The following is a 26,609-nucleotide window of genomic DNA, read 5'->3' as shown; positions in this document are numbered from 1 at the left end:
TATCTTACATCTCTTTCTACAATTGCTAAAGCAGGCATCATGATGGTTGTTGGGACTTCCATTACCTTCAACCAGTTCAAATCAAACAAGAAACCTGTGTCCAGGGCTTATGGCAGTCACTAGCTCTTTGCTCTCCCATGAACATATCCTTGGCAAATGTAACAGCCACTGTTCATTGAGTGATTATTGTCTAACAGGTATTGTGTTAAGTACCTTTAAGTAGATCATTTCATTGTAAATTTCTCAACCACTCCGTGAGGCAGGCATCATTTGATATTCTAATTATTATTTTACAGATGCAGAAAACAAGGCTCAGAGGTTGAATTATTTGCCCAATCACACAGCTAGTAGATGGATGAGACATCTTTCTCCAAGACTATGTTTCAGGTAGGCACGCACTGTTTATTTTGTTCAACGTCAGGGGCTTGCAAACCATATTTTAAGTATAATTTGTCTCTCGTGGTTTTTTTTTTTTTTTGAGGAAGATTAATCCCGAGCTAACATCTGCTGCCAATCTTTTTTTTTTTTTTTAACTGAGGAAGACTGGCCCTGAGCTAACATCCGTGCCCATCTTCCTCTACTTTCTATGTGGGACGCCTGCCACCGCATGGCTTGATAAGCAGTGCTAGGTCCACACCCAGGATCCCAACTGGTGAACCCTGGGGCGCCAAAGTGGAACATGTGAACTTAACCACTGTGCCACCGGGCCGGCCCCTCTCATGGTTTTTTAAAGATTTACAATATAGCCCTTGAACCTGGACTCTCTAACTTGCCAGTACCTACCATGTCCTGAGTTTGCACTCAGGTCCCTCTGATTACCTTCCTCCTCCTGGAGGCCTGAATTTTGGCGTCTAGTCCTGTTCACCACCATAGCCCTAAAGCTCAGCAGACCGCCTGACAACATGCATTTACTATTTGTGGACTGACAGCTTCTCATTCCATCTTGGTCCCATCAGCTTGAGCAACCCTACCAAAAGCACAGAAATCTTGGATTTAATCTTGTCTAAGAAAAGCTGCTTCTATCGAAGTATTTGTAATTCACCGAACAGAGCTTTCATTCTACTTGTAAACATCTCTCCCAGCTCATTTTCACATCCTCTACTTCAGTATTCTGACTAATCCAGGAGATGGTATCAACGTGCCTATTCTCACTTCTTCACTTACTCAACTAATACTTAATCCTTACTACCTAAGTACTACTGGATACTGCGCATATAGTGGAGAGGGAAAGGCAGATTAAGCTAAAGAATCATGCAGGGCCCTCCAAGCAAAGGTAAAGGTCTTGAACTGTTCAATTACACTTGCATTTAAAAACACTACCTTAGCTGTTGGAAGATGGCAGCCTGAATTAGGGTGGTGGCAGTGGAGAGAACTTATTTTGGAGTTGGGATGGACAGGACTTGATCATTACATGTGAGGGCTGAAAGGCAAGGGACCTGAAGTTTTCTGGAGGGTGGAAGCGAAACACTGACATTTTTTGGACACGTACATGTTGGGATATGAGATTGAAGTACATGTAAACCAAAGAAAAGCAAAAGTGGTCTGGAGAAAAAAGAAATTCTGGAGGCACAGGCCTTAAAACAGAGGCAAAATGGAAAGGACCAGGCCAAGGACTGAGCCTTAACCAACTCCAGCACTTAAAAGGTTATTATCATACAAGAGTCATTGCTTTTCTCTTTACATTAACAAGGAGTCTCATGAAATTTTATTAAATTTCAAGGGTACAGACAAGAAGCAAATTTCAGTTAAACACAGAAAAATGCAGCAATGTAATTACTGGCTGGGATGGCTGTACTTGAGGTTGTTCAGAGTACCAAGAACTATCTGGATTGTCAGCTACCCACTTTTCTCTGTTCTTCAACTGTGTGCCATGCTGGGATCCATTACTCCTAACTAGAATGGAAATGAGGTGTATTTACAGAGGAAATACTTTATTCTTAAGATGCCAGAGAATGCAGAACATCTCTTTGAAGTAATGGCTGCTTCAGTCTATAAATGGGTCACTTATTTCCCCAATACGTTTACCTCTAAGTCAACTTTTAAGCACAGCCTTCAGGGATTTCAGCTTTAGAAAATGGTTAAAACTATTTTTGTCCTTAGATATTTTAAAATGGTTACACTGACTGGGAATTCCCTGAAATGGAGCAGCTCAATTATATTTGATAATTTGGTAGCACCCCAAATTCATTATACACATTTAATGCATTGTTGCCAACCTGCATGAATACAACCATCAACATTCTCAACATAACATATCATACATAACAAGACATTGGTCCCTCTGCATGAAGTCTATAAAGCAAAGGATTTGTCCGATTTTGATCCCTGTCTCCTCTAGAGTACCCTAGGAGGCCCCACAAGCAGTCACGCTTTTAACTACAGTTCTTTATTAAGAGTTACTAAACAGACAGTAAGTAAGTATATTTGTAATACATCCTCATCCTCTTTTCAATTCATTGAGAGGTGCGACTATAATCCTAGAATAAGGATAAAAGGATTATAAATGCATTAAAATGATTAGAACTGATAAAGCTGCTAATTGCCCATAGTTAAATAGGGGGGAAATGTGGCAAAGGGAGGAGAGTTGGCAAGCCTTTCTAACCCACACCAAGTTCCATACAATTATGTGTAAGATTGTGTTTAGGTACAAACCCACTGCGATTCACGTATTTATACAGACGCCAATTATAAATTCATTATTTTGAAGTTAAAAGCACTTATCTTGTAGATTCCACTTAAATAAAGCCTACTGAAAAACTTTATTTCTTAATAGTTATATTTTAAACCTTTAGGCCTCAGTAGGCTGGTGAATAGAAATACTTTATAGCAATACTAGAGGACTAATACTTTACATGAAAAATCACAGCAAGGCAATCTACCATAATTCTCACAGAAATCCTTATTAAACTATTTTACACGGCACCTGTAAATAGCATCCAAGGAAAATTTTTGCAAAGGTAATTCAGTAGTCTAAGCAATAATGTACTCTAAAACTTTGGCATCTGTTACATTTGAAGCCAACCAATAGTTCTGTCAGTTCCTCCAAGCAGCCTACTTGAGTATGACAGTAGACATTTGTCAGTAAAATTTCAATACCATTTATCAAAACCCAACAACTTTAAAATAAATCATTCACCTAAGCTTTTAATTGATTTTTATAGATTATGCATGAAGATATGGCTGCTGATGCAAATGTCTGTCACTAGGTCCATTCCTCTTTAAAAAAAGATATATTAGGGCATGCATTCTCAACAGGGGTGCTATCGCCCCCAATAAAAAAAACCTTACTCTTTCCACGTATAATGTAGATACTATATATATATGTATATATATATATGTATACACACACAGCATATCTGTGATATTAAAATTTATCGGGGTGCTATTAAAAAAAAGTCTATGAATGAGCTAGCCCTGATGGCCTAGTGGTTAAAGCTTGGCATGTTCCGCTTCGGTGACCCACGTTTGGTACCTGGGCATGCAACCACAACACTTGTCTGTCAGTAGCCATGCTGTGGTGGCAGCTCACACAGAAGAACCAGAAGAACTTACAACTAAATACAACTATGTACTGGGGCTTTTGGGGGAAAAGGGAGAAAAAAGGAGGAAGACTGGTAACAGACGTTAGCTTAGGGAGAATCTTCCCCTGCAAAAAAAAAAAAAAAGATAAAAAGTCTAAAAAGCCTTCTTGGGAGGGTTGATAACGAGGAAGAGTTTTGAGAAACACTGAATTAGAAGTAAATCTCTCAGTCACATGCATTTCCTCTCACCACCATCATTATGCTATGTCAAAATATCCTGTGGCATTTTTGATATTTGGAGTTTTCATAAGAACACAACAATAAATATCTCTAGGACAATACTCCCAGAATAATTAAGATTAAGAAACTTATGATCAGCTCTACACACACATTTAATTATGGCATCTAAGAGAAGACTTATCCTTAGAAACTGACAGCAAGTTGGGGAAAATCAATTAACATTTATCCAATCATAATTACAAGTACAATTTTAACATATTAAGAATTACATATTTGAGGCCATAGGTTGGCACTGGCAGCTGAGTTTCATAATTACCACTTAAAATTCAAAAGGAAAATCTGCAAAGTCTTTTTAGAGCATTCTCTTTCTTTATACTGTACTGTCACAGGTGACTTTTCCATTTACTATAACATTGTAGTAAGTAAACACTACTTTCTCATTATGAAGAAAAAAACTCTATGATCAGACAAAGATCATAATGTAGTTCTGGAAGACTACACACTCTTTCACTATACACAGTATATAATAATACAGGGTAGACTTTGTACGGCAGTAACATGCAATGATTTGGTTGTAGAAATGTTAATGTAGTTACCACTACATCAGAATTCTGTGTAGGTGTTTACAGTTTGGGAGTCATAAGGATGAAAAGAGCAATTATTCAATGATTACACAGTAGAGACATCTGAATGTGTAACATACAGTTACCACTTGGTATTAATATGGAATTTACAAAGAATAAAAAATTAAAAAAGAAGACTGACCTATGTAACCTAAGGATGGACTTTATTTTTTAAACAAAGTCTTTTGAGGACTACAAATTACAAAGTAAAAGCAGATCACTATGTAGAAACCTAGTGAATACATTTTGTCTGTGCATGAAAACTTTATCAAAAGTTATTCATTTAACAATTTCACCCCATTCACAATGATATCAGTTATAATGCTCTTCTTCATAAGGATACTATACCTTTATTTCAAATTATATTACACATCATTCCCACAAGATGAATTTTTAAACACCAATTTCTTCGCTCACAAGAATGGCACCTTTGAAACGGGCAATTTCCACTCAGTCTTCAGTGGCATTATTCCAAGCTAATTTCTTTCACTCATCAAAGAAACTTTCAAAATGTTCACTTTTAACATGAAGTCTTTCCACCAAAAAGTGTGGCCACATTTCGTTTTCTAATGACTACGTCTATACGATGGGTAGCAGCAAGAAAAGAAAGATAGAAATGAAAAGGCAGCCATTAAAATAAATGGGCCAACCGTATAGAAGAGATATTTGGCTCATGGCAATTTAAAAAAAGGGCAACTAGGTTTATGTTAGCAGCCAGATGCTTGTGTTCTAAGTGAATGTGTTAAGAGAATGAAGCTGGTCCAGTATGACCAAGTGGGAATATATCATTATCGTTGCACTTCATTCTTTACAACAAATACTCCATGCCAATAGGAAGTATGAGTTATATTTAGAGTCCCAATTAGAACATGCCGACCACTTTACTTTCTCAACAATTTACTGGGTTTAGTACAGTCATTTCCTTTACTCACACTATTTCGTGAATCCTTTCCTATCAGTCTAAGTGTATGACAAGTGTAAAATACTTTAAATGACAAGACTTTCCTAATGTACATTTGAAACGGTTATATGAAAAGAATACCCATTTGTTTTGCCTAGAAAGATTCAAACTGAATGCAGAAGTTTCTCAATGGGAAAAAGCTCAACTTTCTTTTTCCCACCACCTCTGCCACATACAATTTCCCAAAGACCTACTTTCAAGCTTGTTCTCCACGGCTTCACTAAGGAATGAAAATCAGAGAGCAAACAATTGAGCTCAAGGACATCTGGGGCTAAAAATGCAACAAAATATTAACATGCAAGCAATGGTCCAAATATTCAAGATTCACGTTAATGAATTCAATTACTGTATATGAGATTTTTCATTGATGAGCAGGGTTCTGGGCATACCAAATTATCACACAAATCATTGGTTTTTGAGACTTTGGATACTTTTACAGTTTAATTTGCAAACAGAATTTTTATAACAAATTATTTTTAACCAAATCATATCTTGAAAACTATTTATATAGAAAACCCAGGGAATAAAGTGAACTGTTCATTGTGGAAGGCCTTAAATTACATTATTACAGTAGAAAATACAGGAGGTAGAAGATAACTGAAAAGACTAATGCAACATTAGATTCAAATCTATAGCTCCTGTAGCTACTTAAAACATGGTTTTAGAAACTAAACCCAACATTTCCAGTAACCATAGAAACAGTTAAAATAAAATTTGCCATGAAAGCCCTTATATCATGCTTGATATAGGGAGGTAGGAAGATGTAAGAACCAGGACACATGAGACATGACATTTTATCTACAACTCCTGTTTGCTTTACTGAGGGTGTAGTTTCAAAATTCAGTCACCTTCTTCAGCTTCAGACTCAGATTCTAGAAAAGGGGAAAAACGTAGTCAACCATTATAATATCAGAAAGCAAAAGTTTCCACTTATAACTTTGAAAGCATTTTATTATACTTAAGGAATTTTATTAATAATGTCCTACTTAAATGAAGGGGATATTCAAAAGTATTCATTTGTAATTCTCAAAGTTCATAAATATTTATTAGGTATTCTCAGAAATTCTGATTTTCTTCCTAAGAATGTTTAGGATTATGGCTGAGCCATCAAAATACTTCAATAATTAAATTCTAGTTCTCCCTTGCCTTAAAGTAAATAAGTATTTTCAGGTCTGTCATAAATAAAAATCTGTACTTCAGGTACAAAATGGTATCTGAACGAAAGAAGGCAGCATGTGTGGACACATTCTATGACCACATTAAAATCAGTTCTCAGGCTTTACCAAACAAACGGCACAAAGGCAAAGACTTACCTTCTTCAGCATTTTTGAGCCACTCTACAAACTTTTTCATTTGCTCAAGGAAGACACTTTTCCCCTTTGCAACATGTGCATCTTTATACCACTTCAGAATGGGCTCTTCACTCAGGACTTCAGCTATATATAAAGAAGAGAGCAGGCATTACATTCAGGGAGTTTGCATCTACTTCTCTAACTCAGGCAGAGTTAGAACTCACCTAAGGTACAAAGACCTACATGGCAGAAAAGAGCCCACTGAAAGGTTAAGTGAAAACAATCATTATTTTCGTTGCTTACAAAATCAATCTGTATTCAAAACACTCCCTTAACTAGTTTACTCAACAAATTAATTTTTAAAGAAAAACAGAAAAGATCAAAGAAGAGCCCTACATTAAGAAATTTTTATCAATTTACTGCCAATGTTTGAACCTACAGCTAGGAAAAAAACTGCTTAAACCAGTGATTCTCTCAACTGAAGGCAAATTTCCCCCGTCTGACGTTTAGAGACATTCTTGGTGTTACAGTGGGGAGAGGTGCTACTGGCATCTATTGGGCAGATGTCAGGGATGCTGTTAACCACTCTACAACGCACAGGATAGTCAACTACAAAAGAGTTCTCTGGCCCAAAATATCAGTAGTACCAAGGCTGAGAAACCTTGTGATAAATGATCAAGGATATTTGATGGATAATTTGTTAATTTTTTTAGTTGTGAAAATGGTACCATGATTTTATTAAAAAGGAAAAAATGTCCATGTACTTTACAGATCCATACTGGAAAAATTAAGAATTAAATGAAGATTTCTAGGATTTGTTTCTAAAGAATCTGAGTGGGAGGAAGTAAGTGGCAGTATACATACTTTCAAAAAACCTAACTAAAAATTGATAATCTTGAAGCATGGGCACTTAAAGAGTTCACTACCATATACTTAAAAAAATGCTGAGGATGGGGGTAACCTCTAACTGTGGAATACAGGAATCAATAAAATCATTCACAAAAACTAGGGCACAGAAGTTACACATGTGCACACAAACTACACTCACTAGGATTAAGGCTGGTCTGATTTATGCAGAATTAAAAAAACCCTTTATCACAAATGATAGTAAATTAAATACTGCAATGGGCTCTCTTCCAACAGAGGCCTTGTTTGTTAACCACTTTGGATCAATTTTCTGAAATTGGGACCACAGAAAAGGTAACAATAACTGAAACAGGGAGTTCTACAGAAGCACTGTGAACTGGTCTCGAAAGACAAGTGCAAGCCACATTGCGTAGTGGGGCAGGCTGAAGGGATGTCGACTTCTCACAGGCCAAAGACTACAGAGGTGTGACAAGTGTGGCTGGGGAAGAGAGGGTGAATACAGGAGGTGAAGTCTGAGGCTACATCACAAGGCATTAAGTTTTAACTTAGGCTTTAGAGATGTTTTGATATCAATGCACAAAAAAGCATCCAATTAAAACAGAGACAACTCAGTCCTGTGATCACAGTAAAACATTTTAGGGGGCTGATATTCTGACAACTACTCATTGCAATTATTTTGAGTGTTCTAGGACTTTTATTAAATGTATTCACAAAATTCAAATTACCTTTATAAAAGAGCACCACTATTTTCTGGAAGGCTTTCATGAAATGAATGTTGTCATAGCAGTACTCCTGAATCTTCAGTAACAGAGTTAGCTCAGACTGACCTTGAGTAGTAAAGGCAGCAAGTAGAGGGCTGTATTGCTTTTACAGGGAAGGGAGAAAAGTTTCAGTCACTCATTGCAATGACCATCCACTACAGTATTCCTAAAATTCAGAACAGAACTCATTTTGTATAACCACTGTACATTATATTCTATTTAATGGAAATTGAGGGGGGAAAAAAGTAATGCAGAAAAATCTACTAAGCCTCTAAGTCAAAAAAGCAATACTGCACCAAGGATTTCAGATAACTGTCAATACAACGTTAATATTTTAGAGAAAAGAAGGAAAAAAGAAAGAAAAAATGCTTGTATTTTCCAATATTCCCTCAAAAGCAAACACCAAATTGTAGGCTTAAGCTACTTTTAAACATGTATTTGTTTTTAATCTGTGAAACAAAGAAAGCCCAAGTCAGACTTTTTAAAAGGTTACCATCAATAGTTAACCAGTTACCCGTTTACTTACTGGTGGGTTATCCCTCGGAACCACAGGATGTCATAAATCCTCTCAGAAAAGCATACTGACAGTTCACTTATCCCCACTTAAAAGAATGTTTTGCCAAGGCACAGTTCTAATACCTTCAAGTGCTTGATGGCTTGCTCTGCTACAAGCTCCTCTTTTTTGTTCCATTCCACTGTGCTCATTACACTGGACCAGACTATTCCGATGACAACAGGTTCTGGGATGTTGTTTTTTTTCATCTCCTCCTTGACATACAAAATTATCTGCAAAAGAATCCAAACTTAGTTACAGAAATCAGTTTTGATATGTACATACTCCACACATCAAACGTAGACCTTTTACAAAAGCATAAGAACACCTTTTCAGGCAACTGGCAACGACCACCTGTGTACTACATTATGATCAGAGAACTCTGAGAACGGGAAGGGATGGATCTCTAGTTCAAACCTTATTTACACATAGGCAAACTAGCTAGGAGAGGATTGAGATGGAAACGGAGGGTCGGTCCACTGGCTTGCACCCTATGAAATCCCCAAGTGTTATAATTTCTGGGCACCAGTAAGTCACTGAGTATAAAAAAACAGTGAGGCAAAGTCCCAGCATAACATTCTACAGCTACTAATTAAAAAACACTCTGATGAAACACTTAAGTTTCCCAAATGAGTAAAAATTTTCTTTGCCAGAAACTCAGTCATATAAAGATGGTTTAAACAAAAATATCTTACATCCTTAAATGGATCACCACGGGACATCTGTTCCTGCAGTTCTTTTTGGAGTTCCTTACGAGCTCCTATGGTTTGCTGATTCCGAACATATTCTGAAAGCTCTTTCAAGCCTGCCTCAGTAAAATACTTTGTGAAGTGTTCCACGCTTTGTTTATTGGCAGGAAAAAGTTCCTGAAAGGAGAATTTAATCTAGTTAAATGGTCTTTCAATCAGATTAAGAAAAACACTCTTCTTCCTTTCACAGATTAAAAACGAGAAAGTTCTCTTATTACACTTTCCTCAAGTATTGGCAAGAATGGCAAGGAAAAAGGAAGAATGTTACAAACCATCAGTCTGTTATCCATGCTGACTTTCCGCAGACTTGCAGCTACTGCATTGATGTCTTTTTCATTTATCCAGGATTTAAAGAGCTTCACAGCAAAAGCTGCTGAAACCCCTGGAGAACGAAGAGCTTACTTAACAGAAGTACCTTCCGGGATTTCAACCACATCTCCCCAGTTCCTCCCTCCACAGCTCAAGCACACAGGATTACTCTCTTTCTTAACCCTAAACTTCCCTCAGCCATTGCTTACCATTTCACTCCCATTTTTCTTTTCTACCATTTACTAATTGTATATTCTTAGTCAAGTTACTTAAACTGTTTTCTAATGTGTAAAATGAGGGTAACAGTTCTTACTCGACAGGCTTTGTTGTCAGAATTAAAAAAAAAAATTCTTACTCTACATAATAAATTAACTATGGAAATTAGAAAAGGGAATTTATTTTCCTTTTCAGCTTGACGTTTTCCCCAATGTCACTTTCTCTACTAAAGATGTTCCCAAGTCTCCCAACTGGAACTGATGTCTTTCTGGGTTTCCACAGCATTTCTCTTTTTACTTCATAATCACATTTTGTCTGGACCCTGGATATTTGCTGTATGCCTAAAGAAAGTCATTAACCCTGGATGCCAAAGGTATACATTAAATGTCTAGTGAATTTGAATCAACCTATTAAATTTAATAGTAAAAAAACGAACACTATTATACAAGTCAAATCTACATAATCTATACCCTTTAATATCAGATCATCTTTCATGCTCTTCTCTACTCCACCCTCAGCCAATTAGAGACCATCCTTTACTAAAGGTTGATTACCTTCTTTGACCAAATTCTCATTATAAAGGCTATTAAGAATGGATGCATTAAGTGTTCCATTAGCCAGAAGTACACCAGTCAACATAGCCAGCTTGTTCCTCTCCGACTCTGAAAAACCTTTTAAGAACAGCAGCAGCTATAAAAGTAAATAGTTAACGGTTAAAAGAGCAACTGTATTATATAAAGAGTAGTAGCAAAACATACTACATTGGTTAAAAGTGGGGGCTCTGGGGTCTAACCATCCAAGCTTGTATCTCAGTTATAATATTCACTAGCTGAGTGCTCTTGGGCAAATTACTTAACCTCTGTGCCTCATTTCCTCATATGTAACTGTGGATAATAAAACTTGCCTCACAGGGTTTTTGTGAATATTAAATGAGTTAATAATTAGAACAGTGTCTGGTACTTGATAAATGTTGCCATTAACATTACCAGATTTCCTATGCACTATATGTAGAATAACCAAGACTCAAATAGCAAACAATAACTTTCTTTTTCTCAATGTGTTTAGCCCTGATCCTCTACCCTCTATCTTTTGAACAAACTCCACTTTGATTCTTAGCCTTCTGCCACTTGTCTGGACAAGGAGCTAAGAAACACTGTACAGCAAATTATATTAAATGATATACCCCAAAGCCATATTTCAAAGACAGCCTACCTAAATATCCAAAATTATCTCAAATCTGTGGCAGAATGAGGACTTGGCATTGCCCTCTTTGACCCCAACTTTTGTTTTCCACAAACCATACTGCTCCTCATACCTTTTTAACTTCATCTTCAAACCCTTTCTCCAGGTATTTGTAGCGCCTGATTAACTTGTTAAAAACCTATAAAGAATAGTAAAGGAATTTAATAAAGACTTCTTATGTACAAATGCCAGATTCCTAATAAATTTAGGTCCGGGCCATTGAGGTCTCTGCCACAGTATCTCTAGAACAGCAAAGTGAACCTTCCACTGGATAAAACAGTTTTCAAGCCATTTACACCAGCGTGGGAAGAGTCTGTCGACTCCCAAACCCTACAATATACCAATGTTGTCAGCACTTTAATAGACACCCTGCAACAGATTTTTATTGCCAAATACTAAAGCAAGGACGAACTACTGCTTAAATACAAGTCATTTACCCATTTATAGGATATTAACTTAAGATCCCAGAATACAGTTTCACTTTCCTAATGACATAGGTAACATTCTCTAGGTTAGATGCACTTGAATTCTTTGCTTAGAGTAATACAAACATAACTGTGATGAAACCTTCAAATGAGATTGTGATCGATAAGCTAATCTTTAAAAAGTTGTATGTTAGTTCATCTTCACAAAGTTATATAAAGAGTAATTTAATGATGGAAATCACAACAGGGAACTGATCTTCCTTTTCAATTTAATGTTTCTCTTGAAAATGGGTTAATCCCAGAGGGTTAAATATGAAAAGGAGAGCTAATTCAATCTTTTTTTACTTTGTTTTCCTCAACACATCTGAAGTTTCCAATTCATCATATTGCACCAAGAACAGTATCTCAGAATTCTGAGAACATTAAACTGAACAATATTGAACCTTCAGTTCAAATTCCTTCTCTCTTCTACCTGCAACCTCTTAAAAGTACACTTATTCCTTAAACATGAATCAGATGAATAACTGTTAGTAACTGAAATAATTATGCAAAGTTTCACTCACCTGAGCAAATGCTTGCATGGTCTCTAGGTCCTCCTGTGCTGCGAACACACAGACATCTGTACGCATCATGTCATCTGCCAGTGTACCACCTGGGGCTAAGGTATATTTACAAAAAATCTGCAGTGACTTTCATTTACAATTAGTCATTGTTTCAACTGCACTTTCTATAAGGATTCTCATCATGAAATAAAGTGATAAAAATTCTAAGAGAAGATTTGAAAGCAAAGTCAATTTCTCAGGAGGAACACATGGCTAGTTGGTTCAATGTGTGTGAATAAAGTGAAACAATTTACAGGAATAAAGAAAATAACTCACTTTAGCAACCCAATGAAACTCACTGCATTAACTATTCAATAGTGCCAAATCTGTCACTCAAGTGGAGATGTTCACAGCTTGTTTTTGATGTGTAATTTTCCATACAGAAAACAACCCTTCAAGCTTCCAAAGAAGCTGGGCTATAAAAACCCCCAAATTGTAGTCTTCATCTTTTAGATACATTTGTAAGCATTTATGGACAAAATGATATGAGGTATATTTTAAAACTTTGGGGGGGGGTAAAGTCAGTGGGGGCGTAGAGTAAGATTGTTAACAATTGTTGAAGTTGGTAACATCATAAGTTTGTTCTACTTACTATTCTCTGAAAATTTTTAAAAAAATTTCCTTAGTAATAAAAATAGGCTTATTGATAGCAGTACTATAAGTAGAAAACAGGTATCTTTCACATTTCTTACTACAAACTGGTAACACAATGAAAGAAACACTCATTTGACTAGGCATTAGAATGTAGGAACGGAAGTTCCTGGTTCCACTACTGAGCAATTGTTTGCGTGCAAATCACTGAAGCCTTTCTAAGCCTCCATTCTGCATGTATACAAATGCAGCTCTGATTCTACCAGGTTGGCTGTGAGGGTCAATACACTATCACTGTGAAAACTTCTGAAATACTGTAAAGAGCTATGGATATTATATAACCATCATCATTTAAAGATCTATAACTAAGTAGCACATTCTGTTAAGATATGCTAAGTTGCTAAGAGTGGAAGCAGAACAGCACTGTGCAACAGAAATATAATGTGAGCCACACAATGTAATTTCAAATCTTCTAGTAGCCATATTAAAAATAATGGGTGAAATTAATTTTAACATACTTTAACCCAACACATCAGAAATACTATGATTTTAACATTTCAGTATTCAAAATATTATTGAGATGTTTTACATTCTTTTTTTATATTAAGTCTTTAAAACCCAAAGTGTATTTTACATTTACAGCACATCTCAATTAGGACTAGCCACATTCTTAGTGACTGACAGCCACATGTGGCTAGCGGCTAATATGTTGAAGAGCGCAGGACTAGAGTTTTCAGGTATACAGAAGTATTTCATAAAAGACAACAACAGATAGGGGTTTCTTCATTAACTGGGAGTGTTCGAACACAGGTTGGAAAAATCTCTGATTGATGATATTGTAGAGACTTAGGTATCAGAAAGAAAAGTCACCCCCAAATGTTATGGTTTTCTAATAGATTACAAATATAAAGCTAAGCAGAGCAAGACAATCTGTTAAGTTACTAGAATAACATGGAAAATCCGAAGGTGGTAAAAAACACAAAAATAAAGCCACCCCAATTTGACAAGTTTGTCAGAGAGTTCATATTCTGGATTCTCTATAATCTCCATATATCACACTTCCCACAAAACCCAGACACTTACCCAGCATTCCGCCGGCCACCAGAATGTCAAAGAGTGTTTCTGCATATCGGCGGTAATCAAGTTTTGCTCCAGAAGCATCAAGAAACTTTGCTACTGCTTCCAAATCAGTACCAGTCTCAGTTAAGCCTTGAATAATACAGTCTTGAAACTGAGTAGGGTCAAACCTCTCTTTTTCATCTGGGAGGAAAACCCCAAAAGCATTTAGTTTTAAAAGGCTCACCAAATTGCCACAAAACCACCACCTTATGAAGCTTTAACTACCAAGTAAGTTAACCAAATTCATCACAATTTCATTTATTTCAACAGCTGGAAAAAACAAAGACAAGCTAGATTACTCAAGACCTGCAACACAAGCAAACACAACAGGAGACTAAACACGCATCCTTTGGAAGTTTCCCCTCTGCCAAGGGCAAGGCAGGACTGCCTAGTCACAAGGATTGTGTGGCTTTCCTCCCACTATTTTTTCATGGAAGTCTCATAAGTGAGCTAGCTGAGCTGCTGTGTTCCTACTGCCAGGAGACAATTTCTACCTGGAATGCCCTCCTGTTGCCTCTGCACTTTCCTGGAATTTAAGACATCCTCTGAACCTCAGGTAAATTTTATTCCCAACTGAAATTTTATCCAAACACTGAAAGCTCTTGATTCTTTTCTTTATGTTGTTGTTGTTTTCTGAGGAAGACTGCCCTGAGCTAAAATCTGTGGCCAATCTTCCTCGTTTTTGTATGTGGGTCACCACCACAGATGGTGGACGAGTGGTGTAGGTCTGCACCCAGGATCTGAACCTGCAAACCTGGGCTGCTGCACACCAAACTTAACCATTATACCACGGGGCCAGCTGATCTATGGGTGTGTTGTTTTTTTCGGGGGGGGGGGGGGGTGAGGAAGATTGGCTCTGAGCTCTGTTGCCAGTCTTCCTCTTTTTTGCTTGAGGAAGACTGGGCCTGAGCTAATATCTGTGACCATCTTCCTCTATTTTCTATGTGGGACACCAGCACAGCATGGCTTGATGAGCAGTGTGTAGGTCCACGCCCAGGATCTGGACCCAGGAACCCTGGGCCACCAAAGCAGAGCATGTGAACTTAACCACTACACCACCAGGCTGGCCCCTCTGTGGTTTTTTTTTTTTAATCACACACTTGGCACTTATTAAGGTAATCTTTAGAAAGTACATTTACTGCATATCCAATATTTGGCAGTATCTGTAATAGACGCCTTGCTTTAATTAATCCTTATAACAACCTTGTGAGGTAGATCTTTTTGTTCCCATAATTCAAAAGAGAAATCAAAGGTCAGAGGATTACGTAATCAAGACTATACTGTGTAGTAATTAAGACCAAGGGCTCTGGCATCAGGCTGCCTGATCCAAATCCTGATCGCCACTTCCTAAACTGTCTGAATTTGAGCAACTAGCCTCATTCTTCATGCCTGAATTTCCCTACTGTAAAACAGTGATTAAAAGCAGTATCTATCTCATAAAGTTGCTGTGAGTATTAAGTGATACAAATAAAATAGAAAGCACTGAGAACAGTGCCCTGGCTAAGTACCTAGTCTTTACTGAGTTGCTATCACACACAGCATGATGGGGTTTGATTTCTCTACGTAGGTTACATGCTGTTTTAATTTTCGCACAGCACTAGGGTGACCAACTCCTCCCTGTTTGTCCAGGACTTTCTTGTTTTTAACAATGAAAGCTCTATGTCCTGGGAACTCTCTTCAGTCCCAGGCCAAGTGGGATGGTTGTTCACCCTACCCAGGACCTAATCATCCAGAACCAGAAGGCCGGAGTGACTTCAATCTGGAATGGGGAAGTGACATCTCTTCCTGATGCTAACAACAATTAACAAAATTACGCGATACCGTGTTTACTCAAAGGCAATACCAGTAATCCACATACTCAAGACAATCCAGACTTCCCCCCACTACTGCTGAATCGCTTTGGTTTCTAACTTCTGTTCCTCCTCTTGAGAAGATCTGCTGGCTTAAACCTAGACGAATCTGCACACACTAGTCAAGTCACTCTTGGGTCTCCTCACTGCAAGGGGACAGGCTATGGTGAGATTACAAAAGACAGCAGAATCTTATCCCAAAGTGCCTGCTACTCAGGGTAGAAAAAGAGTCTATAACCAGTAGCTGCCCCAGCTCTGTATTTCCTCAAAATCTTCTGGAAAATAAGGTCAAAATGTGCTTTTGAGCAGTAACATTGAAAAGTTGGTTTTCAGAAAATATTAAGCTCAATACAAAATATATGTGAAACTACATCTCATTTAACTGCGTATCACTAGTGCAGTGCCTTCTTCAACATTTCTCTAAGTCCCCGCACATAGAGAAGTAGTTAATTCTACTACTTTTCTCATTAATCTGTGGGAAACAATTTCAAAAGACATTACAATGTGAACTCTGTTCCATAATTAACTTCCATAAGGAAAGTCGTCTTTTTCTCACAAACCTTCAAAGTTCGGGTGAAATTAGTGATTACATTAGGAACTCTCCTGTAATTAACCTTTCCCCTCAAGCAAAAGTTTGCTTAAATGAAATTTAGCCAGTGAAGGTGAAGCCCGTGCTTTTTAAAAAGTACTTTATCATCACAGTAAAAAGACCATCCACAAACCTGTTTACAGATATGTGTTGATACTAAAAAACTACAAGTCTGGAAAAGCGGCAGAAAATCTAAGGGTCCATCTGAAATGGCAAGTTCCTTTGTGGCCCTTCCCCTGAGGTGTGAGTACTCGGCAACCGCCCGGCAGCGGAACCGAGATCCACAAGGCGCTCTGGAGACTTGGAGAGAGAGGGTACGAAAACGTAAACATTTACCTCTTTTTCTGGTTTTAAAACGCTGGCCTGATAGCGTTGGCTTTTGCTGCTTTTGATTATTCATAAAAGACACCCTATGAAAATAAAAACAAGGTCTTAAAAATATCAGCGCCATAGCACTCCCTTCAAAACCAAACCATCGAGCCGGCCCGCCGCACAGAAGTCGGGGCGGGCGCGCAAAGCCACCACCTTCGCGCGAATCAAATGGAGCTTCAGACCCTGCATTTCTCCCTCACAACACCCTCCAGAGACGTCAACAGTACACTTTTAAGCGGCTTTACAGCGCGACAGTGACCGGCGCAAGTCGCCCGGCACAAGCAGAGTTGTCTGGGCTGTTCCTCTTTAAATCCGCCCGCCTCCTCCACTACTTCTCCGCCCCAGCGACGGCCGCGCAGACGACCAGCACCTCCGGGAGGGAGCCGGGCCGCGCGCGCCGCTAAGGCGCCGGCCACAGGCGCCCCCCTCCTCCCCGCCCTCGGGTCGCGCCCCGAGGCGGCGGCCTCCTCCGCGGGCACGTGCCTCCCGCCCTCGCCCAGGACCCCTCGGCCGCGGCGGGGCGCCGTCGGGGCCGCTCAGCTTCTCCACCGACCCGCTGGCCGGTGGCCGCCGCGACGAGCGGACCACAGGCGCCGAGGCGCTCCGCGCCGGGGGCCCCGCCGCCCCGTACATCCGCCCGCCCTCAGCGAAAGGAGCGGCGGAGGCGGCGGCGCGGCGGTGGTGGCGACTGCCCGCCCCGCCCGCCGGAACCCCCCACGCGTACATCACCCAACAGAGGCGGCGGCCGCTTTGTTACCCAGGCCGGCAGCGCGGCCGGGCCGCCTCCGTCCCGCCCCCGGCGCCCACCGGCCACGGCCCGCCCGGCCCCTGCCCCGGCCTCCCCGCTCAGGCGGCCCGGCCCTCGAGTCCAGGCGCCGAGGCGGCCCGGCCTCATGCGGGCCTCCGCCCGGGCCCACCCGAGCCCGGCCGCCCGGGCCTGCCGCCGCCCTCGCCCTCTGCCCGGCGACGACGGGCCGCGCCGTCGGGCCGGGGCGAGCGGGCGCCGCGCCTCACCGAATTTAAGGCGAAGAGAAGAGAGCCAGAAAAGCCCGAGGTGGCGGCAACTGCGGCGGTGTCTCCTCTGCGACCGGAACTAACGCGAGGAGGAGGAGAAGGGGAGAGGTGTCACCCCGCCCCGCCGGCCTCCTCTCGCGAGATTTCTTCTCTGGGCCCTCCCCGCTCGCAGCCTGGAGCTTCGGCCCCTTCCACTCCTGGGGTTCGGGGTGGGGAAGGGGGAAAAGGGACGGAGGGGGATTTTCAAGGCTTCCCATTCCCTCTTTGGACCCCAGTTTCTCGGCCACTCATCCTGGACTTGCCTGCCTTTCTCCCACTCCCCGCGCCATCCGGCCTCTCAGCTCACGGAGGGCTTGGAAGGACGAGTATCCCCCCCCCGCCGGTGTCGAGGAAGGTGGACACGTCCGCCCGAGTCCCTTCCCCCGCGACCCCCGCCTCTGGCGCCGGAAGTCGAAGCCCGCTGCGGGGAGCTGGGCCCTGGGTGGGGGAGCCTGGGGCTGGAGAGCGGTCCACGCCCGGCGTTCTCTCTGGCCGGGGGAGTCCGCGCAGGCCAAGTCCGCGGCGCGGCGACGTTGCCCTGCGCTGCTGGCTGGCTGGCGCCGTGCGCTGCCCTCAGGGAGCAGGTCCAGGCAGAGGGTTCAGAAGGAAGTTCTGCCCTCCGACTGCGGCCGCCCCTCCTCGCCGTGGTCTCTCTTTTCCCTCCTGAGTGTGGTGGTTGTGGGGACTTGAAGAGCTTCGGAATCCCTTAGAGGACTTGTTAAAACACGGATTGCTGGGCCTCCCCCGCAGAGACGATGGAGGTCTGGTGGGCTCAAGAATGTGCGTTTCTAACAAGTCCAGGGGCCACACTTGGGGAACCACGGAGTTAGAGGGTGTATCATCGGAGAACTGGGGGAGGATAACGGAATGCATGCGGAAAACGCTGTGGACATCGTGAAACTGTACGAATGGAGATGCACGGTGTCGCCAGGATCTGCTTTCATGTTTTTATCCCCCGTTTGTACCTTAGTTGTTACCTCTCCATCTGCTTCCTTACTCTCCTATCAGAGAAACCCTAAAAACAGGGTTTGTCCCTAAAATCACTTTCCCTGGACCCTACTTCTGTTTCTTATCAAACACTGGCAAATTCGTCTATTCTAGTTGACTTGTTTTTGCTAACAATCTGACCTCTGCCCTGCCCTTCCCAACTTCATGGAAAATTATTTTCTCAGAATTCTTCCCCAAATTATTGCCAAATCCAGTGATTCTTTCAGCCTTCGTCCTTCTTGCCGCCTCTGAGCATTTCAGGCGTTCCCCGTCTCCTTAAGGCTTGCCCCGACCCGTCCTAGTTCCTTCTCCGATACTCCTGCCGATCCGCCGGTTCCTCTTTGCTGTACTCACACATTTTATCTTCTTTCCTCATACTTTCTTACATGGCAGTCCCATACATTGCCAGGGATTTAACTTTTATCTCCATTTAAAAGAGTTCCAGATTCATCTGTTGAATCGTTAAACAAGTATTTGTTGCGTCCGGGCTCCGTGCTCTTCCAGGCTGAGGGGGCAGCAGGGAGGAAGGTCGTGGGGAAGGAACTCTTCCTTCCCCACCCTCCTGTTGGAGGGACTGAGAGAGGCTGGTGTCACTGGAGCCTGGTGGGAGATGAGAGGGCAGTGGGGAACACAGGGAAGAGGTAAGAGTCAGATCTCTAGGTCCAGTTCTCTCCTTTCTGCCAGGCCCCTAACCCACGCTGTCTGGTTCCTCTATTGGAACGCGAAACGAAACACTTAGTACTATGGATCATTCTTCCCCCAAAACTGCTTTTCTCTCTTCTGAGGTTCTGTAAAACTTATGTTTCACTAATAAAAATAATAGCTGCTTTAATATAGCAGGTATATGTGTCATCCATTTTTCTAAACACTCTATATTAACCTCATTTAACCCTCAAAACTACCCTACAATCTAGAAACTATTAGACCCATTTCGTAGATGGGAAAACTGAGGCATAGAGAGGTCAAGTAATTTACCCAAGGTCATAGAGCTGGTAAATGGAAGAGCTCCAATCAAACTCAAGCAGTCTGGCTCCACCACGGTAATGTCCTGCCTTGCCACCAAGATCTTGTTTATTTATTCATCCAGTCAACAAATATTTATTGAACTAGAGGTCATTAGAGATACAGAGGTGACAAGTTAGACCTGTGCCTTCACAAAGCTTATCTTCTATGTTTGTCACATTTCTCAATTCCATCGTCTTTTTCCAGTACCATCTTGATTTAGGCCTCTATTACCCCTAATTAACTGAGACTTTTGCAATAACTTCCTCACTGTGCTATCCCATTCTCCACCCTTCCAGAGTAATCTTCTCAAATGCACCTAAATCATTTCTCTTCACTGTTTAAATGCCTTGGTTGGTACTCGAGACCACCCAGGGGTAGCTCTGACAAATGTTTTTCACCTTCCCGTTACATGGTGGTTCTTAACCTGTTATTACCATCTGTTGTAGGCTGTGTAGTAAGCAGTTTTTGGCTAAAAACTGCATTAAAGTTAGCAAGTTATTTTCCTTAAAAGTTAAAGCAGATTGGAGGTTATTCTAAGATCATTGTCGCTCATTTGCATTCTGATATATGTTCTTGGAAGAGACAGAGGGAGTGGGGTTACTGGGAACGTACATCGCAGCAGCCCATCTTATCTATGCTTTCGGGAGTGCCCAATGGACTAGAGGCTGTGGGGAATGCGTGTAAACTATACCATGGCAGAAAACGGTTCCTAACAACTGAACTCTGTGCTTTAGTCAGACTGGACACAATGTGCTTTCCCTCTTCTTGGGATGTCCTTCCTTCACTTTCTGTTGTCGAAGTCCTACTTACTGTTTCAAGCCTTATCTCAAATACTGCCCTCTGCTTTCAGCCTTCCTAGTCACTGCAGCTGACGTGAACACATTCCTTTTTGGGACTTCCTTTGCACTTTGTACTTTCTTTCTGTTTGATTTACTTTTGTATTTGCAGTTGTCTTATCTTTTCTCCTAAACTGAAATTCTTGATGGCAGGGGCAATTCCGTACTCATTCTGGTACTGCCTCAATCTGTGGCAAGGAACATGCTTTAATAAATATGGAACGAATTTGATAAAGCCAGTACTTTTATCACAGTCATGGACTTGACCCTGCGGGGGAAGGGTGAGACAAGGAAGTTCCTATAAGTTTCCTTACAGAAATGCTGGAAGATAGACATTTAAAGGAGGATCTAGTCCCTGGCTGTTTTTGTGATTTCACGAGTCATTTAACCTCTGTGTGAAATGTGAGGGACGATGCTTTACATGATAGTTAAGACTCTTCTAACTCTCATAATTTGGGTTCCATATCTTTTTGTGGCATCCTTGAGCTGACTGGAGTTCCCAGCAATATACTGTACCTCTTCTTGCGCAATTCTGTACTAGTGTAACTGATGAGTAAGGACAGGAGGGGTAAACCAGATCTTGGAGGAAATATCTTAGACAAGGCTGAAGGCTGCCTCAAATTGGCTTTTGTTTTGTTAGTGCTGTGCAAGACTTTGTTATTCAGACTTTCAGTGCTCAGTTAAGAATTCTGCAGTGGCTAACCTTGCAACCTTCAGCATGTAAATAATAAACTTTTTGGTAAAATATTAGCAACATTCATGACAATGTCTTATGATAAATGTGTTTCAGAACCTTTCTTCATTATCGATAGGCCAGATTGGCTTCCCTACTTTGAATCAAGATTTATTTCACGAATGAAAATATTTTGTAATCACTCCTGGCAGTCTTCGTAACATTTGTGTAGGGTTGGTATTATTTCTTTTTGAAATATTTGATAGAATTCAGCAGTGGAGCTGTCAGAGTCTGGGCTTTCTTTTGTGGGAAGATTTTTCATTAATAATTCATTCCTTTACTTGTTATAGAGCTGTTCAGATTTTCTGTTTCTTCGTGAGTCAGCTTTGGTAATTTATGTCTTTCTAGGAATTTTTCGTTTCGTCTAAGTTGCCTAATTTGTTGGCATGAAGTTGTTCATAATATTCTCTTATAATCCTCTTAATATCTGTAGGGTTAGGAGTGATACCCCTTGTTTCATTCCTGATTTTGGTAATTTGTGTCTTTTTTTTCTTGGCCAGTATAGCTAAAGGTTTATCAGTTTTGTTGAGTTTTCAAATAAACAAAATCTTTTGGTTTCATTGATTTTTCTCTATTTTTTGTTTTTGTTTTTTATTTCATTGATTTCCTCTCTGATCTTTCTTACTTCCTTCCAGGCAAGAATGCCACAGACCCCTGTTCTTACTGAAATTTGGCAGTTTTTCATGAATAAATACTTTTCAATTCATTGTTGGCCTTTGGTTGATTTCCAGAGTCCTGAAATGGTAGTTTTGGGCAATTTTGCCCAGTTTTCTAGTTGTTTTTAGCTCTGGTGGTCTAGTGGTTAAGATCCAGCGCTCTCACCGCCACGCCCCTGGTTCATTTGCGGTCAGGGAACCACACCACCCGTCTGTCAGGTGTCATACTGTGGTGGCTGTGTGTTGCTGTATGCTGAAAGCTGTGCCACTGGTGTTTCAGATACCAGCAGGGTCACCCATGGTGGGCAGTTTTCAGTGGAGCCTCAGGCTCAGACAGGCCAGCAGGAAGGACTTGGCTTCTCACTTCTGAGAAAAGTGGCCCTGCAAACCCTGTGACTAGCAGGGAGCACTGTCTGATAGAGCGCCAGAAGGGGAGAGGATGGCACAGAAAGACGGAGCAGGGTTTCAGTCTGCTGTCCCCAGGGGCGCTAGGAGTCAGAATCCACTTGAGGACAGTAACAACAAAAAAATAGCTGTTTTTTGAGAGAGGATTTGCTGACCTCTTATTCCCGCTAGTGCTGCAGGTTCCCCATAGTGCTTTGATTTAAAATTTCCACCTACTTACGTGAAAGGTGCTTGGTGCAACATGTGAACTTGATATTACTTTTAACTTTGCGGGTGGAAATAGATAAATGTTTCTTTTTCAAGGGCTAGTGACAATAAGTCTTTATTCCATCAACTAGGAAGATGCGAAGGGCCTGTTTCAAAAAGCACATTGCTTCCCTTGGAAAATGATCTGAGAAAAGTATTTTTTTTTTTACAGACGTTATTTTTCCTTTTTCTCCCAAAGTCCCCCCCCGGTACATAGTTGTGTATGTTTAGTTGTGGGTCCTTCTAGTTGTGGCATGTGGGATGCCACCTCAGCGTGGCCTGATGAGCGATGCCATGTCCGCACCCGGGATTCGAACCAGTGGAACCCTGGGCCGTTGCAGCGGACGTGCAAACTTAACCACTCAGCCACGGGGCCAGCCCCCCTGAGAAAGGTACTTATACTCTTGTGCTTCGATAGAAGATTGTAGAACACTTGATGAACCTGGCTTAAAAACTGTGTCATATATATGTAAGCCACACACGCACGTATGTATGTATGCGTGCGTGTGTGGCTAGAAGTATTTCCATAGTCTCTCCAAGGTTATTACAATGAAAAACCTTTGAGATACAGTGAACTTTCAAATAATTTCATTTTAGGTGAAAATGTGTTAAATAGTTGCTACATATCTCATATATACCATTTCTTTCAGTGGCTGCATAGAATGATTTAAATAGTTGACTATTAATGATATTTACTGTTTATAACGTTTGTTATAATCAAGATAACAAATAAAAAATAAGCATTGCTAATTACCTGAACATTTTAGTAAAATTTTGCAGTAAGTTATTCTAAGAGTCTTATTCTTCCTCTTTTAAACAAACGTACTCTATTATTTAGACTTTTGAGGCTTAGGGAGTCAAGAAACCTGGCATTCACTCCCTCTCTCTTTCTCCACATAGGAATGATGGTAGGTTAAGGTGAAAACTCTTTGCTCCTGTAAAGTGTTGATTCAGAAAATAGTTTGAGGTCACTTGCCAAGTAATATTTGGATGAGTATAATATCTGCATTCTAAGTCATGTAACATTCAAGGCATCCATTAATAAAATCCCAAGAAGGTTAACTGTGACGGCATATGGCATAATTTTTGGCTATGGGATTATTTAGGAGGAACTTTTAATTGCTTCTTAATTCATATCTCTTAATATATTAAAATGCAGGAAAAGAACAAGAAATCTTCTTGATGACCCAGATCTAAACATCTCTGTTTAGAAAATTATCTCAGGGGCCAGCCTCGTGCCTGAGTGGTTAAGTTCTCATGCTCCACTTTGGTAGCCCAGGGTTTCGCCGGTTCGAATCTCGGGCGCTGACATGTCACCGCTCGTCACTCCATGCTGAGGTGGCGTCCCACGTGCCACAACTAGAAGGACCCACAACTAGAAATATACAACTATGTACCGCGGGGCTTTGGGGAGAAAAAGGAAAAATAAAATGTAAAAAAAAAAAAAAGAAAGAAAATCATCTCAATCCTATGTTGCTTGGCATATTTGGATGGCCATCTATCTTGGATGTCTTTTATAAACCCAAATTTCACTTTTTGGGGGCCTCTGTGTGGTGTAAAGTGATTTACCCCAAATGGAAAAGCAACTAAACTCAATAGAACTTAGTCACTGCTTTATTATTATTATTACTGTAGTAGTAGTAGTAGTAGTAGTAGTAGTAGTAATAGCAGCAGCAGCAATACTACTACTAGTAAGTACTACTGCTACTACCTGGTTTATACTATTACTACTTGTAGTAATAGAACGGTCATAGAACACCTTACATTTATATAGGATGTTACTGTTTGCGGAATATTTTCGCGTGCATTTCATATGTGAGTAAGCAGGGCTGTTTTACTTTTAAAGTCAGCTAAGTATAATATAAGTGATGATTATTCTTCCAAAAGAAGGCCATGGACTACCATTAAGTAAATTTAATGTCAATCTATCTGATGAGACAAAGTAGAACCCTTTTTGTTATTATGCATTTCAAGTTCTTCTCTTAAAATGCAGTATTAAAACGGCCTTGGGGCCAGCCCAGTGGTGCAGAAGTTAAGTGTGCAAGTTCTGCTTTGGCGGCCCGGGGTTCGCCGGTTCAGATCCCAGGTGTGGACATGGCGCCGCTTGGCAAACCACGCTGTGGCAGGCATCCCACATAGAAAGTAGAGGAAGATGGGCACGGATGTTAGCTCAGGGCCAGTCTTCCTCAGCAAAAAGAGGAGGATTGGCAGCAGATGTTAGCTCAGGGCTAATCTTCCTCAAAAAAAAGAAAAAAAACTGTCTTGGAGGATTTCCCATGTCTTTCTGGGATAAGAATAGTTTTCTTTTAAATCGCGGCTTCATTTTTTGGACCCTGACCAGGGCAAAAGGCCGTAGCCTCAGAGGGCATTCTGCAGTAAGCCTGGCCCACAGCGGAGCTCCTCAGCAGAGGCGACTTGCTGCAGGAAGTGTGACAGGGAGAGTCTCCGTCAGGTCTCGACATCTCTTACTGTGAATGCAAGTCACTTTTTTTTTTTTTTAAAGATTTTATTTTTCCCTTTTTCTCCCCAAAGCCCCCCAGTACATAGTTGTATATTCTTCGCTGTGGGTCCTACTAGTTGTGGCATGTGGGATGCTGCCTCAGCGTGGTTTGATGAGCAGTGCCATGTCCGCGCCCAGGATCCGGACCAGTGAAACCCTGGGTTCCCGAAGCAGAGCGTATGAAGTTAACCACTTGGCAATGGGGCCAGCCCCTCAAGTCACATTTTTAAATACATAAGTTCCATGAGGAGTTTTTAGAACCCAGGCAAAAATGGCTATGAAATAACATTAAGAACTTTGGTGTTTTGTGCCATTTTGAAAATCAGTTGCCTAGAAAGAACAATATACAAGCAACAGATTTGTATTTGAGAAATGCATTTGCTGGGAACACGATAGGAAGGTGTCTGCTTTTCCTAGGCGGAAAAGAGGTAACAGTGAAATGTTCTAGGACCTTCACTTTTATTTCCTTTATTCAATAAGTATCTACTAAATACCTACTGTGTGTCTGGTGTGCTGTGATGGCGGTGCAAAGACAGTAAATCATGGTGCTTATGATATGCGCTGTCCACTGAGGGACAGACAGTAACAATAAGCGTATCACCACTGTGAGTGTGCAGATGTGGAGGTTTGTACGAGATGCCATTAGAATGTGGGTGAGGGGGGACCAAATCCATGGGGCTGGGAAGGAAGGGGTGCCCAAAGATCCTGTGTGGGAGATATTGGAGGTGGGTCTCGAAGGAAGAGAAGAGGTTGGTCAGATGGAGAAGTGGGGGCAAGAAGTAGCATGTGGAAAGGCTGGAACTGTGACGATGGCTGCCAAATTCTAAGAGCAGGGAGCAGCTTGGTGTGTCTAGTGTAGGGTGTGTGTATATATGTCCGTGTATGTTGGGGGAGGGAAGGCAGAGATGAAGCGGGGGTTAGTTTGAGAAGGACATAAGGGGGCTATGCTAAAGAGTTTGGTCTTAATCTGTGTTCTGTTTTCTGTGTGATAATTTATTTTAAAATACTTTAAAAGTTTAGTATAAATGATGTGATGTATTTAGGCATAAATTAACTGTTATCTATACCCTAGATGTAATGACTTTGCACCCTAGGTGTACTAGTTTGCTTTTGAAGAATCTATATCATGAATCTACACTTCAAAATTGGTCCCCAACCATTTCAAATAATTTTCCAAAACTTTATCTTAAGATTTCATTAACTGGTATAGGGGATGTTAGAAATAAGATGCATGGTTGGCTAGAAAGATTATACTCGCCCTGTGAACCCGCTCTGAAGAAGGTGGAGGAATCCCACAGGCCGTGCC

At 41.1% G+C, this 26,609-nt stretch overlaps 1 protein-coding gene across 1 annotated transcript; it reads right to left on the bottom strand.

The window, feature by feature from the left end:
* Window positions 1-4,531: 4,531 nt before the first annotated feature.
* On the bottom strand, window positions 4,532-18,011 carry BZW1 (basic leucine zipper and W2 domains 1). The gene is made up of 12 exons (XM_046658152.1): window positions 17,897-18,011; window positions 16,847-16,920; window positions 14,036-14,212; window positions 12,323-12,417; window positions 11,408-11,473; window positions 10,647-10,782; window positions 9,840-9,949; window positions 9,514-9,684; window positions 8,905-9,051; window positions 8,230-8,368; window positions 6,659-6,781; window positions 4,532-6,217 (listed from the first exon to the last, which is right to left on the bottom strand). The coding sequence occupies exons 2-12, from the start codon at window positions 16,908-16,910 to the stop codon at window positions 6,186-6,188; spliced, it is 1,260 nt and encodes a 419-aa protein (XP_046514108.1). The 5' UTR covers window positions 16,911-16,920; window positions 17,897-18,011; the 3' UTR covers window positions 4,532-6,185.
* Between the last annotated feature and the right edge of the window lie 8,598 nt (window positions 18,012-26,609).

The sequence above is a fragment of the Equus quagga genome, chromosome 4 (genome assembly GCF_021613505.1).
Source record: "Equus quagga isolate Etosha38 chromosome 4, UCLA_HA_Equagga_1.0, whole genome shotgun sequence".
NCBI classification, from domain to species: domain Eukaryota; kingdom Metazoa; phylum Chordata; class Mammalia; order Perissodactyla; family Equidae; genus Equus; species Equus quagga.
This window is presented reverse-complemented; position numbering and strand designations above follow the sequence as displayed.